This window comes from Festucalex cinctus, chromosome 2, assembly GCF_051991245.1.
Source record: "Festucalex cinctus isolate MCC-2025b chromosome 2, RoL_Fcin_1.0, whole genome shotgun sequence".
Lineage (NCBI taxonomy): Eukaryota > Metazoa > Chordata > Actinopteri > Syngnathiformes > Syngnathidae > Festucalex > Festucalex cinctus.
Window position 1 is genome coordinate 39,524,482 of NC_135412.1, and position 14,822 is coordinate 39,539,303.

The window sequence follows — 14,822 nt, forward strand, 5'->3', positions numbered from 1 at the left end:
AGTCCAAATTGTTGGTACTTATTCACAATCTGCATTTGTGTAAAACATTTTCAAAACAAAAAAGTAACAATGCTACACCAAAGCAATATTAGGCCACTTAAAGTGGTTACCATGGTAACATTAGAAACAATATTCTCCTGAGCCAGTGTAATATAGTAGTACTGTATGCATGCTAGATTATTTTATGGTACATTTATTCTGTTGCGCCACAAACGGCTCACAGTCAAAACTTGACGAGATTTCACCATCAAAAAGCCAGACTCAAGATAACATACAGGAGGTTTATTGTAACAAACCAGCTTGTTACCACTAATGGCAACTTTTTGCATCAACGGTTCGCGGCTTGCACAGCGAGAAGGCATCTGAGCAGAAGCCAGTGCAGCAACACCACACAGGACTCACCTCAGACATACAAGAGGAACAAGGAAACAAAAGAAAGATCTTCAAGTAAATACACAGTGGAGGACACGCAGAACTGCAAACCTCCTTGTACACTGGTTCAAAACACAGCCAGAGGAAACTTAGCAAGAATAATGACATCATTTCAAACAAACACAATCAAATCAAAAACATTTAAAAACAAACAAAATGTCCAAGATTCAGCAGTTTGATACTTTCAAGTATTGATGTTACAACATATAAAGTAAGAGGCAAAGTGGAAGAATAAATGAAATAAGTCAAAAAGATCCACAGTGCGACAAAGTTTATAAATACAGGAAGTAAATGAGCCAATGACGTAGAAAGGAAGGGGAAACTTTGTACTAGCTGGGAAGCAATGCCAAGAAGGTATTTCAAAAGTATTGAAATATGACAAGGTGACTGTGAATGCAGAACACACAATCAACGTGATCGTTTTTAATATAAGGCTCTCTGTCACAACAGCCTCATTAGGACTGGACCTCAGGGTCACATTTTCGCTGAACCATTACTATTGCATCGCCAAAAGAGCATAAGCGGTTTTCAGATATTTAGATCGGTCCATAATTTGTATTTTTTTAAAAAAACAAAAAAACATTCTGACACGCGATTTGGACATAGGAGGTTTCCGCCCGACAGTAACAATATCACTCCATACACATATTTGCCCTCAGACTTGGAGTTTATAAACCACAACTATAAGCACACTGATCCTTTGAATGTGCAAGCTGTGTATGATTCAAAAGGGATGATGACAAACGTGGTTAGTTTGCGTCTTTCACCTTCCAACGCCATCATTTCAAAGTTCATTTTGCATTCACAGCGCTCTCCCAGTTTTTTTCAAGGTGAAAACCAATACAGCTACTTAAAGTAAAATAGGGAGGTCACCTACCAAAAATGCCTGCAATATGTGAGCATGAGCACACACAATTTCGCAGCTACTATTTGAGATTTCAATAAATCAGGCCCTTGATGTGTATCAGCAGAGACACAAACTGTCACAGTGAAAAGAGAAGTATTGGACTTGTGGGTTAAACATTCTTTCTACTTAGCCTGTATTCATCATAAAGACTGTGAGTTAAGATAGTTAACTAAGTACAAAAAAAAATTGTAAACCAGATTACGGGTGAGTTTTAGTTTGAGGTCAAACAGAGCAGGTAAAGTTAAAGTGTGTAATTTGTTTGTGATCCAGATTTGAAGCATTTTGTTCTTGTTAGCTTTTATTTTCTCTTTCACTGACATTGAGCCGGGTCACGTTCCACTAACATGGTTGCACTTGTTTTTGGCGAGGATATTTTGGCAGCGGCTAAAAATATCTCACAGCACGGACGGCCTTCCTCTATCGCATCAGTGACGTGGCCTTTGCGCGCTCAGCTATCATCAAGTCTGGATTATGGCCGTGGTCTAAATTACTTTTCGGAGACAAATCTATTCTTCAATCTTGGGCAGATAGCCATCTGGTGCGGCGTAATCGCCATCCTTTTTCCCCTCGTCTCCTTGTGGGCCTCTCCAATAGCGCAGATGTTGACACGCATGATCAACAAGGACGGCAAGTCAAACAAAGTCCAGAGATGGCTAATTCTCAATCAGGAATCTTCTCTTTGATAATTTCTGACGATTATTGGCTGTCATTTAATTAGTGCAGGACCACACCAAAAACAAAAAAGGTAATAATAGGAATAAGAGGGGTTTACAATCTAGCAAGATGTGTACCGTAGCCTTAGTTCACTCCACCCTCGAATCTCTTATGAAAAGCAACGGCCCTTAATGACATCAGCATGCGCCGAGACGTGCACATTTGTAAGCAAGCCTACGTTAGCCACGGTGGCTACAATGCTAGTATGACTTACTCGTGCTGGAAGTGCTGCAAAAAACGAAATGTAACCGGTTTGATGGTGTATTTTTAGGAATGTAAGATGGAAAGCAAGGCTGCTGTGTGTCCCTGCGCAGCTGCACCAGACGGCCACAAATGACTGACATGACCCCTCGGTCACGCCTTCTGTTTCTACCCTCTCTGATTGACTATCCTTGTCGAGTCATGACAAGTTTTAACATAATATTGAAAGTAAAATTACAGGCATAAAATGGGGCCATAGCGGGATGAATTTTCAAAAGATTAATTTAATAATATTCTACTGTTATATGACAAAAAGTTTTTTGTTTTTTTTTAAGCCACAAACTTCACCTGTAAGTCAAACTTGACAAGAGCCTGTAAAGTTCCAATGGGAACTTTCACTGGTTCTTGTATCGTAACGCTCGCAATAATCTAGCCTAATCGAACAATCCTCACCAGTGTTCATTTTACCGCAGGTATACATTCAAAATGATGACAGCTCCCTTTCAAACGTCATTATTGTAAAATTACGCATATCTTCCATCTATGTCAAATAGTTTTATTCTGACAATTTTTTTTCTGGTAATACTACAACTTTATTCTCATAATATTCTGCTTTTATTCTCTCAAATATCGTTCCGTAATTTTGTCATGATTTTTTTTTTTTTTTTTTTTTAAAGTTGACATTTTTTTACATTTTTCTTGTCCTATTAAGACATAATTTTTTGCATTTTTTCCACCATGATATATTACAAATTAATTTGTGTCAAATTATGACATTTTCATAATTGTATGACAGACTTTTCACACATTATTACTGGCACAATGTTTTTCTCTTTGTGCAAGGACTTTTACTGAAATGCATAGTTTTTCATATTATACTACTTTACATTTATCTTTGTGTAATATAATTTCAACTTTGTAAAATGTTGTTTTTTTTTAAATACCGTATTTTCTGCACTATAAGGCGACAGTGCGCCTTATAATCAGGTGCGCCTTATATGTGGCTCAATATTGGTTAAGTACGGCTACCATAGTCAGGGGGCGTCACCGAAGTAACAGCAGTTAGAACGGTAGTATCACACCTGAACAAGGCTGGAAAATATTGTAGATATGGAGAGTAACGTTTGAACAATATTGAGTTATTGTTATATTGTTAATACGGAACCATATTGTGACTGCACTACCGGTAACTTGTTTTGGGAGTGAACAAAGTTGTCAGAATGCCGGTTTGTATTCAATTACCGCTCATAAATATTGACTGACTCATCTGTTTTGTTGAGATTCCCTTTAGCACAGCTCCATCTATTGCAGGGGTGGCAAACTGCAGTCCTCGAGGGCCGGAGTCTTGCAGGTTTTACAGATTTCCCTACTCGAAGTGGAGCTGATTCCAATTAACAGGCTCGTTATCAGCTTGCTGATGAGCTGATCATGAATCAGCTGTGTTGAAGAAGGGAAATACCCAAAACCTGCAGGACTACGGCCCTCGAGGACCTCGCCACGCCTGATCTATTGTACACTTAATGCAACCCCAGCCACTGCAGTAGCTTCTACTCTATGCGCCTTATAATGTGGTGCGCCTTATATTATGGAAAAATGTTTTCATATAGGCCATTCATTGAAGGTGTGCCTTATAGTGCTGAAAATACGGTAACCTTACAACTTTCTTCTCTTATTACATTCAGTACTTGAAAGGAATAATATTGCGACCTTTACTCATATTAGGACTTATTTCCAGATGGCATTATTATTATTATTATTATTATTATTATTATTATTATTATTATTATTATTATTATTATTATTATTATTGTTATTATTATTATTATTATTTTATTTTTTTTAAGGAATATTAACATTTTATTCTTGTGACTTTTTTCTTGTAATATTAATTTATTGGTCAAATACAATGATTTTTTTCCCCTCTAGTAAGACTAGAATTCCATTTTTAATAATATATAATATTTAGACTCTATATTCACAATAAATTTCTGACAGTATTTTATGCATTTATACGTTTTTTTCTATTGAGTGTTGCTATAACAGCCATTTATAAATTACAGTGCATTAAATTACATAAGTTTATACTTTTTGGCCCATGCTGCAATATTAAGAGCTGATGAGAACATTTAATCTGTGAACCATTTCTAAATAAAACTCTGGCTGCTTTAAACACAAAACCTGTCGATGAACGATCACAAAATAAATTTTGTCGTGATACTACTTGTATAATGAGAAGAAACAATACAAGAATAGATGTTGCTGAAAAGCGCAGTGCGCAGATGACGGATAGTGCCCCTTTTCTTGTCTCATGAGATGTCACAAAAGCAGTAGCAGCCTCAGTAAGGATGTCTGTGAGTTGACCTTGCCTTGACCTTTTCTTGGCTCCAATCCTATATGTTTGTGGCGGCACGAACAATGCAACACAGAGACGTAACAGCTTGATAACAGACAGCAAGGCACTTTGATTGATTCAGAGAGGGAAAGGCTTTTGGAGGCAGCAGCAGTCGGAAAGAGCTGGAGGGCCGGGGCGCAACGTTTGACAAGTCCTTCTCGTTCTTGGAGATTGAACTCCAGTAGCGGAGGTCCAGCTTGAGAGGGTCCGCTTGCCACAGGCAGGGTGCGATCTCGTGGCGTTTAGGAAGTACACCGCACTCCCGCCTCCGCCACTGGAGGGATTTTGGCCAGCAGATGAGGCCTCTGCTGACACTGAAGTGAACAGACAAGACAGACAAGTGGTGTTCAAGGCCGCCGTCTCTTCCAATTAGGATGTCCTGGATGAGGTGAAGATGTACTCAGCATGCACACGGCCTTAGGATGAGCCAACTCTGTGTAAAATTAAGCCAGATTTCACCTTTGTTATGCAGTTTAGCAATTGGACGGGTTATATTTTTTTTTGACACAATCCATAAAAATTATAAGCATACTGTTTTTTTTTTGTTTTTTTGTTTTTTTTGCTTTTATGTTTGTAGGAATAATTGTAAATAATAAGTTATCATACATTTTCTGCAATGAAGAACTGCTTCTGCTTGCAATGAAGCATGCTTTGCTTTGCACTCACATTCACAGAGCATAGCCATATATGTTATCTTATTTGCTGCAATGAAGAACTGCTTCTGTTTGCAATGAAGAATGCTTTGCTCTGTTCCCCCTCACATTCACATAGCATGGCTATTTGAAGATGACTCAAAAAGCTTAAGAACCACAACATCTAACGCAGCAGAATGGTTCGAGCCATTCTGCCGAGGCCGCCTGTTTTCTGTTAAGAAATTAATGCAAACCTGACCACACGTACTCAGCAATCTTCCACTCACATGCACAACACATAGACAAACAAGTACACTATATGCTTTGCATTTATAAGGTTGGAACACCCATGTAACTAGGGGCGTGGAAAGGGCGTGGAAAACCAAATAAATAGAGAGGGTGAGGAGAGGAATCTTCAGAGAGTGCAAGAGTGAATTGTGTCAGTCAGTTCCTCTCCTCTCTGCTCACGAGCCCTGAACTGAGTGTCTTTTCTCCTTTTTGTGTCATGTTTAATAGATGTTAAACAGGTAACCCTGACAACATTGTTCTCAGCATTACTATTTGGCAACAAATCCTTTGATTTGTTTGGTCATTGTTGTTAAATAAATAAAAAAATAAAAAAATAAAAAAATACATACATAAATATTACAATGTAAAACAGGACTGAAACTGGAAATGAATTACGTTACGTCAGCCTGTAAGCTTAAAAGTCACTAACGTTATTTGTCTGTTTTCACAAGAGAACCGAGTTATGATTTCGACTTTTGAGGTCTCCCCAACAAATCTTACATTTGACAAAAGACCATACAGCCAACCCATTCAGAAAATACACTTTGCTGCTATGCACAATGTGAATTTAAGAGATCAAAATTGATGATTATACATATATATATATATATATATATATATATATATATATATATATATATATATATATATATATATATATATATATATATATATATATATATATATATATATATATATATATATATATATATATATATATATAAAAGAATAAACCTAAATGTTCTTTTCATTATATTATATTTGTAACGTATTTGCTTCAGGTCTCTGAAATTAACCTTAAAAAAAAAATAAAAAATCTCATCACAATTAGAAAGTTGCTCCTCAAATGAAGTAATTGATTAGCAAAATTGTTCTACAAACTTATAACTTGAAGAGTATTGCTTGCTTTGGCATTTGACACTAAAGGTATTAAGGTTCAAAAAGATTGTCAATATGATTTTGAGAGTGCTGAAAAGAAATCATTGTCCTGTTTGAACGTTCACAATTAAAGAGCCCAGATTTTCATAATGACCAGCTGTAATCAAGCCAAATTGCAAACGATACTCACAGAGAGGCTTGCAGAAACATGTGGAGGTCCACAAGCACTGGTTTTATCTCCTGGTGTTACTGCTGAACGACGTCTGTGGGCTTTTAAAATTGATGTTCTCGTACACACTTGAAGAATCATCGTTTGTCATTCTACAATCACACAGAAGGACATTATGTCGCTATGAACATATCTAACTGCAGGTCCGAATGAATGTCAGATTTAGTGCCATCTTTCAAGAGAGGGATGAGGTAAGCACCAACCAATACCAGATATTGGTGACAGGGCCGAAACCAGCTTTATTTCCAGGTATTGGTTATGAATGAAGAATTCCGATACCATCCACGATACTTAAAGGGACAGTTCGGATTTTTTGACATGAATCTCAATTTCATCCTCACCTCCAGTGTGTGCAATCAGCACTGACTTACCCCTGACAGCGTTCTGTGACACGAGTTCTGGTCCAGTGTTGGACGAGAGGAAAATAGTCCAGCAAGTTGGCTGTGGTCACTGAAATAAAGCATTTTTCTTCTGAAAACAATGTGTTCAAAAGAGTGATACATTTGCATCACAATACTCCTTTTCTGAAAAAAGTCAGACGCCATTACTGCCAGGCACTACTTTTGTGTTTGTTCGTATCACTGCGCGGCGCCCTGCATGCAGCTGATAGATGCGCACTAATCTACAAGTTATTTGTCTTTTCGAAGGCGGAAGGCGCATCTATCAGCTGTCTACATGGCGCCACGCAGTGATACGAATGAACAGAAAAATTGTGCCCGGCGGTAATGGAGTCTGACTTTTTTCAGGAGGAAGTTTTGTGTGCAAATGTATCACTCTTTTGAACACAAATTGTTCTTAGAAGAAAAACGCTTTATTTCCGTGACCCCAGCCAGCTTGCTGGACTATTTTCCTCTCGTCCAACACTGGACCAGAACTCGTGGCACAGAACGCTGTCAGGGGTAAGTCAGTGCTGATTGTGTTAAAAATATTACATATAAGGTTGGTAAGTTTACAACGTTACACCCATACTATCTTGGCGTCCACTATAACAAATAAAAACTTTAAATAACCCCCAAATTTTTTTCCCATGCTGTTCTTATGTGGAAAAAGAGTCAAAATCAGTAATAAAAAATTGCTCAGCAGGAAGAAAAAATGTGAGTCTGAAGAGTTTAAGGCAAAAAAAAAAAAAAAAAATAGAAATGGGCTAAGTTCTCCTTGCCATGAGTTGATACTACACTGCAGCCATTTAACACATCAGTGAATCATCATGTGTGTCAGAAAGACAGAAAGTTCCTAGTTCACACATAATGTGTTTATTGAAATTTTATGTATCATATGTATCAGTTAGTACTCAAGTGAATTACTTACTGATATTGGTCTGAAAGAAGTGGTATCAAACATATAGTATGTCAAAGGTCATAATAATACAAGGGTGCGAGTTGTACTTACACCGACGAAGAGCGTGACGATGCCATGTTGAGTTTGGACCTTGAATTGGTCATGGGAGGATATTTGATGTTGGAGTACTCTCTCTCCTTCAGCTTACTCCTCTGCAAAGTAAAAACATGCAGCTTGACTTTGGCCACTTTGGTGACCTGTTTGGATAGTTACCACGGCGAGTCTACAAAATCATAACGTGAATGTGAATGTGAATATTTTCACATTTGGGATTTTGTGTTTGACAAGTACCTGCTCTTCCTCTAGTCTCTTCTGGGCTGTGTCTATGTACTGCTGCACGGCCATGTAGATGAACTTGTACTGGGCCTCTGTCTGCACCATGCCGGACCTCTGCTGTCGGACCCTCTGGATGGTCTTCGGGATGTCAATATCACAATCAAGGCCTGAGGCACAAACGCATACATACATAGTATTAAACACTGTCGAAATTTCATCAAGGATCTACAACAAAAACCTGAACAGACGGATGGCTATATGTCAATATTATTCAATATGACTGGACTAGTCAGGATATTTGATGTGCTTTGGATGTGATTCAAAAGCCAAAGAAAATTACATTAAGTTGGTTACCTACTTTAATACCTCAAATGAAATTATGGAAACTCTGACACTAACCTGAAAATATTAATGGAGGATTGTTATGGCCCGCATATGCTAATGAAAACCAGGTCAAAGAATAGCGATTGGGCTTTTTCTTAATGGAAAGGATTCATTCTCTTTTTTTCCAAATGGGTTCACTGGCATCTTGTCAAACGAGAGCTTTGTACTTCACTTGTATTCTTTCTCATCCGATTAGCCATGAAGACTAATGGATGTTAAAAGAATACTAAAACCTTTTGAAATTCTGATGCAGTATCACTGATTTGTGAACGTGAACGCTTGAATCCCAAAAAAGCTGATCCTACCTTGGCGGTTAATAATATCAATGAGGATGTCAATGGCGATAATGGTGCCAGTCCTCCCAATGCCAGCGCTGTGGGAACAACAAGGAGGAAAGGTCAAACTATGCACGAGGAAAAAAACAAAACAAAACAGTGCGAACACAGTCTGAAAAACACATTTGGCTGATTTCGGCATCTTGGCTAGAATGTCAACCTTAATCTCGGGATCATGAGTTAAGAATGTGGTGTCTGACTGAAGGACCAAAACAGGTGGAGAAAAATTCTCAGGAAACCGTTGACAGTGAGCGAGGGTGGGGTCACGTGTGGCCCGCCACTTGGCCCCCGATGATCTAAACTGTGCACCTTGCTGGTACCTGCAGTGGACGACGATGGGTCCAGATTCTGGAATGGTCCTCTGGGTTCGGTTGATCTCCTCAAGGAACCAAAGAACGCCCCCGGGCTCGTTAGGAACGCCGTGGTCTGGCCAACTCAGGTACTGGTAGTGCCAGATGTATCTCAGAGGTTCCCTCTGTGAGGAACAAAGTCAAAACCAATAACAGTAAGTTAAGCGCACTTGAGCCATCCCTGTCTTTCAACATTAAACATTATGTGCAGGAAATCCACAATCCGGCTTAGAAATGTTAACTAACTTTTACAGTTTCTGCATCCAATTCAACAAGTGACAAATGTCAGCAAGAAATGCTAAGTCATATCTGGAGATACTGCTTATAAAAACAATGTTATAAAACATGTTTGGCTATATGCACTTTTAACATACGTTGTTAAAAAGTCATCAACTTTCTGTATTTGCATCTTTATCCAAATGGTCCAAATAGTCCTTCCTTAGTCCACGTATTACTTCTTTACAAACCTGTCAACTGCATGTTCCCTATTGTGCCTCAAACTACTTGTGTATTCCTAATTGGAATTCATTTATTTTTATTTATGGTTTCCCCCACATTATCGCAGCATCCAAAGACTACTACCCATTGTCTTTATTGAATTTTGTTTTTCCCAAGAGCTGTAAATGCACGTAACAGAGGACCAAAGTGCACAAATTGTGGATGTCATGGGTAAGTACAATGACTTTAAAATCCATAAGAGTACTTATATTCATTCATGTATTTTTGTCTTTTAAAGCACAGTAATACCGATTGGTGTGGGTTTATTTATTTATTTTTTAATATAACCCATAATAGGGAGATTAATTTACTATTTAAAGTTTTATTATGTCAAATTGACTCTCTGTGGAATTTCCCACACACTGGAGACATTTTTCTTCATATGTGACCAGCTCTGGCAAAAGCATTCTCGTGTGAAAAAGAAAAGAAAAGAAAAAACAAAAGCAAAAATTGAGATATTGATATATTCGAATTCTGTGCATAATTCCCTTTAAAATGACATCTAATACGTTGGTGTAGCTAAAAAATTGACAAAGTTACGGCAGTTTTAATGTTGGAAGGTTGAAATTCCTAGTTTTGAGAAAAAGGGCTTTAAAGTTTTGGTACTTGCATCTTTCAAATGTCCATAGCAACCAGTACCTTCGGAAAAAGTTCTGAACCTGAAATTTTCAGGAACTGTTAAAATATCAGTGGAAAGTCAATTCCAATAGAAGGCAAGGTCATCGTCCAAGATTTTAACCCTTTAAAATATTTTGGAAATTTGACCTCTCAAGAGATGAAATCAGACTCAACTTTGAAATCACATTCAGCTGACAATTTATGTTCTGAGGCATCAGCCAAAGTTTGCTTATTTTATTGTTGCTCGTTGTGGTATTTTCTTACTTAAATGAGGTTATATTACCACAGTGGGAAATTTGATTTTAAAATTTTGTGTCAATTAAAAGATTATTTGCCATTTGATGTGGTCTGTGAAAAGTGCTTTATTGATAACTTATCATGGATGTGATATCTCAAATGCTTTTGGTCACATGAAAAACATGAAAATGTTTGTTTGTTTTGTTCCACCACCCCACCCCAAGTAATATCCGAGTGACACTAAACTATTGTATTTACAAGTCAATATAGCCTGTGTGTATTTTGTGGCGGGGTATCATTGTGACTCTTTTGAAAGGACCATTTTTCATCTTCAAGTTATGGTAAATATTTCATAGCTCATTTTTATGTTCATGTCATCCCATTTAAAAGAGCATAAAGTGAAAAAGTGTAGTGATATTTGCCACGTATGCGGGTAGACTTTTTTTTTTTTTTTTTTGATGCATTGAACGAAAAAGCGGTGTGTCCGGCATCGTATGAAATAGACAACATTTTTGGAGAAATCTCAAAATGGACAAAAAATGTCCAACTGTCTAATATCGTCCATTATCTCGAGATTGATCCTGCCGACATGCGGACCCTTTTGCTGGAGCGGGTCACATATGTTTATGTAAACTCTTAATATTACAAACAATTGTTTATAACTAGAAATATTATGGTTACTTAGTGAAGGCTTTGCTTGCATTTGTTTTCTGCATCCTTGAGAGCAAGCAGGCAAACTCTCCATAAAGTACACGCACGTGCTGAAGGATTTTGTGTAATGTGTTAGATAATCTGACCCTAGGTCAGTGTGTCAGCACTGATTGAGGGCAGAGCTTTCCCTACCCGGTCCAGACGGGTCACCTCCAACTTCCTCAGGATGTAGTCCTGAGCCGGTCGCTCGTCCACGTTTCTCACCATCACCCTTCCAAACTCCACAGCGGCGTGAAGATTGGGCCAGTAACGGACACATTTGTTCTACATGGAAGGAATCAAGAAGTTAGTGATATGGGGGTGGGGCAGCGCGGTGGGGGTTGGCTCGGCGGCTGTTTGTAGGAATTAGACAACCTAAAGAACTAGATCCACTCAAGCGGATTTTGCAATCAGCTTAACTGTCATACTATCCTTGTTAGCTGTCTCTTCCTCCTGGCAAATACACATGCTGTACAATATAAGTAGTAGTAAGACACAGCTGAACGATTATTATTATTATTATTATTATTATTATTATTATTATTATTATTATTATTTTACAACTGAATGGGTAGCACCCTGTGAAATTTTTTTTATGGCAATTATTTATTTATTTATTTATTTATTTTTACCTTTTTGGGACATCTGTAATCTGTTTCAATCACTTAAACGTAAAAATGTTTAAAAAAAAGAAAAGAAGAAGATAAAAATGAGTCTTTTTCACAGGACAGCAATGATATCAGACTTAAATGTTGAACAAATGTCCAGTTATAGACTCCATACGTACTCCAGTGCTTAATTTAAATAAATAAAATATATAAAATAAATAAATACATTGCTCCAGTGCTTAATTTAAACAAATAAAATAAATAAAATGCATTTATAATAAATAATACATCAATTATATTACAACAAATAAAAATAGCAGCTCTACCCGTCCTCTCTCCATCTCCTTTGTGGTCATGACGATGACGTGCGTGTTCTCCTGATGCACCATCTTCCAGAAGTCACTCACGGTGTTCTGTAGGCATCCTTGTGTGGCGATGAAGAATTTGTCATCATCCACCTGGCGCCCTTCTTCATGCGAGCCCTGCATGAAAACAATGAAAACAAAAGCTCATGACTCTTGCATTATGTAATTATTAAGAAACTAAACTGACAAAATTGTTTGAGTGTTACTGGAGTTCATATTTTACACCTCATACCTGTAGGGGGCAGCATATAACCAAGATTATATTGTATATTGTATGAGCTGCTGTATAAAGTAACAGGTAGGAAATGCATACAACTTCATTTTCCACGTACTGCCTCATGCTATACAAAGCAGACTCACTCTAATGTAGTTGGCGTTGATGTAGTCTGAACCAGGAACATCTGGATCGGCGTCTCGAATTTCAACCCGCGTCGTGTCAACTGAAACAACAATTTGAAACATCATTAATCCACAGTGCAGCTCTCTGTGACCTCACTGATGCTCTCTGGCTTGTCTGCAAGTTATCGCGGCCACATCAGAGGCCTTGTCTGCTTTGTCTATTTGTGTCACTCTTTCTTTCCACAGGAAGCCGCTGAGGCAGGAAACGGCAGCATGCGCTGCGACTCACATGGGAGGATATTCTTGTATCTGTTTTTACTCTTGTTTTCTGCTTTCATGCCTTCCTTCCGAGGATACAGCAGCTTACACTCTTGTTGTTGAAGTACCTGTGGGGATCAGAGCAAGAGAGGTTGTGTTTTCTGTCTGATTACATAGTATGTACAAGATTAAATGTCACAAAACTGTCATACTAGTGTCACATTGGCAAAATATGACACGTGGGCCACACACATACACAAGCAAGAAATTTTTTGGAATGGACTGGATGGATTGTGCCATTTCGCCAAAAGGTTGTGTTCTGATAAATGAAGAATGAAGGTTCAAGAGGAAATATGAATTGGTTGCAATTTAGTAAGTACTGTTACTGTATGTGTGTAACTTTTATCACTAAGTGGTTGGAAGAAAACAAATGGGTCGCCTGTCTTTACAACTTCAGTTTAAATTTCCAAGATTATGCTTAAAAAATAGATACATAGACAAACTTTATTATTGCTGTGAGGAAAATGAATACACTTCCTGTCTTGTTCAAATTATTGTACATTCTTATATTTTGATCATTCCAATCTGCCAGTGGGATTTAATTATTTGGTAATACTGTATCTAATATTTATTATGGTGTCTTACAGAAAGAAAGCAAGAGAGGATAGTTTAGCTGATGTAAACATTATCATGAAACACAGTTAAAGTATAATGTCATAAATATCCTAGGAAGGTGGCACTCCAATTTTAATGTGGCTTTTACTTGTATTATCACAACTTCTCCAGATTTACACACATTATTTGGCCAAAAAAATAAATAAATAAATAAATAAACAAATAAACAAATAAATAAATACAAATTGAGGGCCGGGGGTATTATACTGTGTAATATAAAACAATGTGCTGTTGGTTTTGACCCCCCTCCCCCCCAAAAAAAGAGAAAAAAAAAGGACCGGTTAGTGTGTTCCACACGTATTTTGGTATGTTGGACTTTTTGGTTACTTCCTTGTTTCTCCACGGAGCCTCATGCAGCTTCAAGAAGCATGTTCAGAAAAGTGTTCTGTGATACACATCCGATGCCTCCCTTTCTCGACACCTCACGAGCGGATTCGTCTCAAAACAGGTTGGGGCGAGGAGCAAAGAAATGGCCGTTACTTAAATCAAACGTCTCAACTAATGTTGTGTTTTGTATAAAAGTCGGTTTCCCAAATGGCAGTAAGTATTTTCCAATTTTTATTTTGCCACAGCGTAATTTCACAACGCTTTCGTCTTGGATACACTTGGTAAACATCGGAGATGATCGGTGCATGTCGAAGCTGTTTTATTCTTTGTTTTTGTTTAATGTAAGAGGACTTGGTCTCCATCAGGATGCAACAGCGGCAGCTGTGAGCTAGTGAAATGTGACATGAGTGTCAAGGTGTGAACATCGAGGTGTGGAGGTGATTCCACACTGCATGCAAACCTGACTCGCTTTGAGGAAGGTTTGAGTGTTGACGGCTGAAACTTTTAGCAAGGTAAGGTCTAATAAAACTGAACACAGTCTTCAACATGACTGAGGTAATAATAAGGTTGCAAGTCAAAATCTCATCGGTTTAATTCCTGGCCATTTAATGCCAATAGAGTCATTTTTATCACGAGATGTTAATCACTATAAGGCAACATACCTCAAACTCTTCCCAAAATCCTTGTTTGGGTTTCTCTGAATTGTCTGCTACCTTGTTGAGCTCTCGTACTCGGTTCTCAATGTTGGCTGCGTTTATCCTTGTGGCATTGAAGGGCTGTTTGGACAAAGAGATAATAGAATATTAACAAAGCAAAACAAGTTATGGTGAAGCCCACCTCTCATCCAAAG

At 37.9% G+C, this 14,822-nt stretch overlaps 1 protein-coding gene across 4 annotated transcripts in view; it reads right to left on the bottom strand.

Moving 5' to 3' along the window:
• Nucleotides 1-267: 267 nt before the first annotated feature.
• Nucleotides 268-14,822, bottom strand: part of ptpn11b (protein tyrosine phosphatase non-receptor type 11b) — a 48,334-nt gene continuing 33,779 nt past the window's right edge. For 2 of the 4 annotated variants that reach the window (XM_077515063.1, XM_077515065.1), the window contains exons 6-16: nucleotides 14,635-14,748; nucleotides 13,002-13,098; nucleotides 12,734-12,813; nucleotides 12,335-12,490; nucleotides 11,554-11,685; nucleotides 9,328-9,482; nucleotides 8,978-9,045; nucleotides 8,304-8,455; nucleotides 8,064-8,164; nucleotides 6,636-6,766; nucleotides 268-4,960 (exon numbers count right to left, since the gene is read on the bottom strand). In XM_077515063.1, the coding sequence (XP_077371189.1) occupies nucleotides 6,679-6,766; nucleotides 8,064-8,164; nucleotides 8,304-8,455; nucleotides 8,978-9,045; nucleotides 9,328-9,482; nucleotides 11,554-11,685; nucleotides 12,335-12,490; nucleotides 12,734-12,813; nucleotides 13,002-13,098; nucleotides 14,635-14,748 (1,143 nt within the window). In that variant the 3' untranslated portion in view covers nucleotides 268-4,960; nucleotides 6,636-6,678. Of the gene's footprint in view, nucleotides 5,080-6,635; nucleotides 6,767-8,063; nucleotides 8,165-8,303; nucleotides 8,456-8,977; nucleotides 9,046-9,327; nucleotides 9,483-11,553; nucleotides 11,686-12,334; nucleotides 12,491-12,733; nucleotides 12,814-13,001; nucleotides 13,099-14,634; nucleotides 14,749-14,822 lie in introns of all 4 variants that reach the window. The other 2 variants (XR_013282568.1, XM_077515064.1) reach the window with 2 other exon arrangements.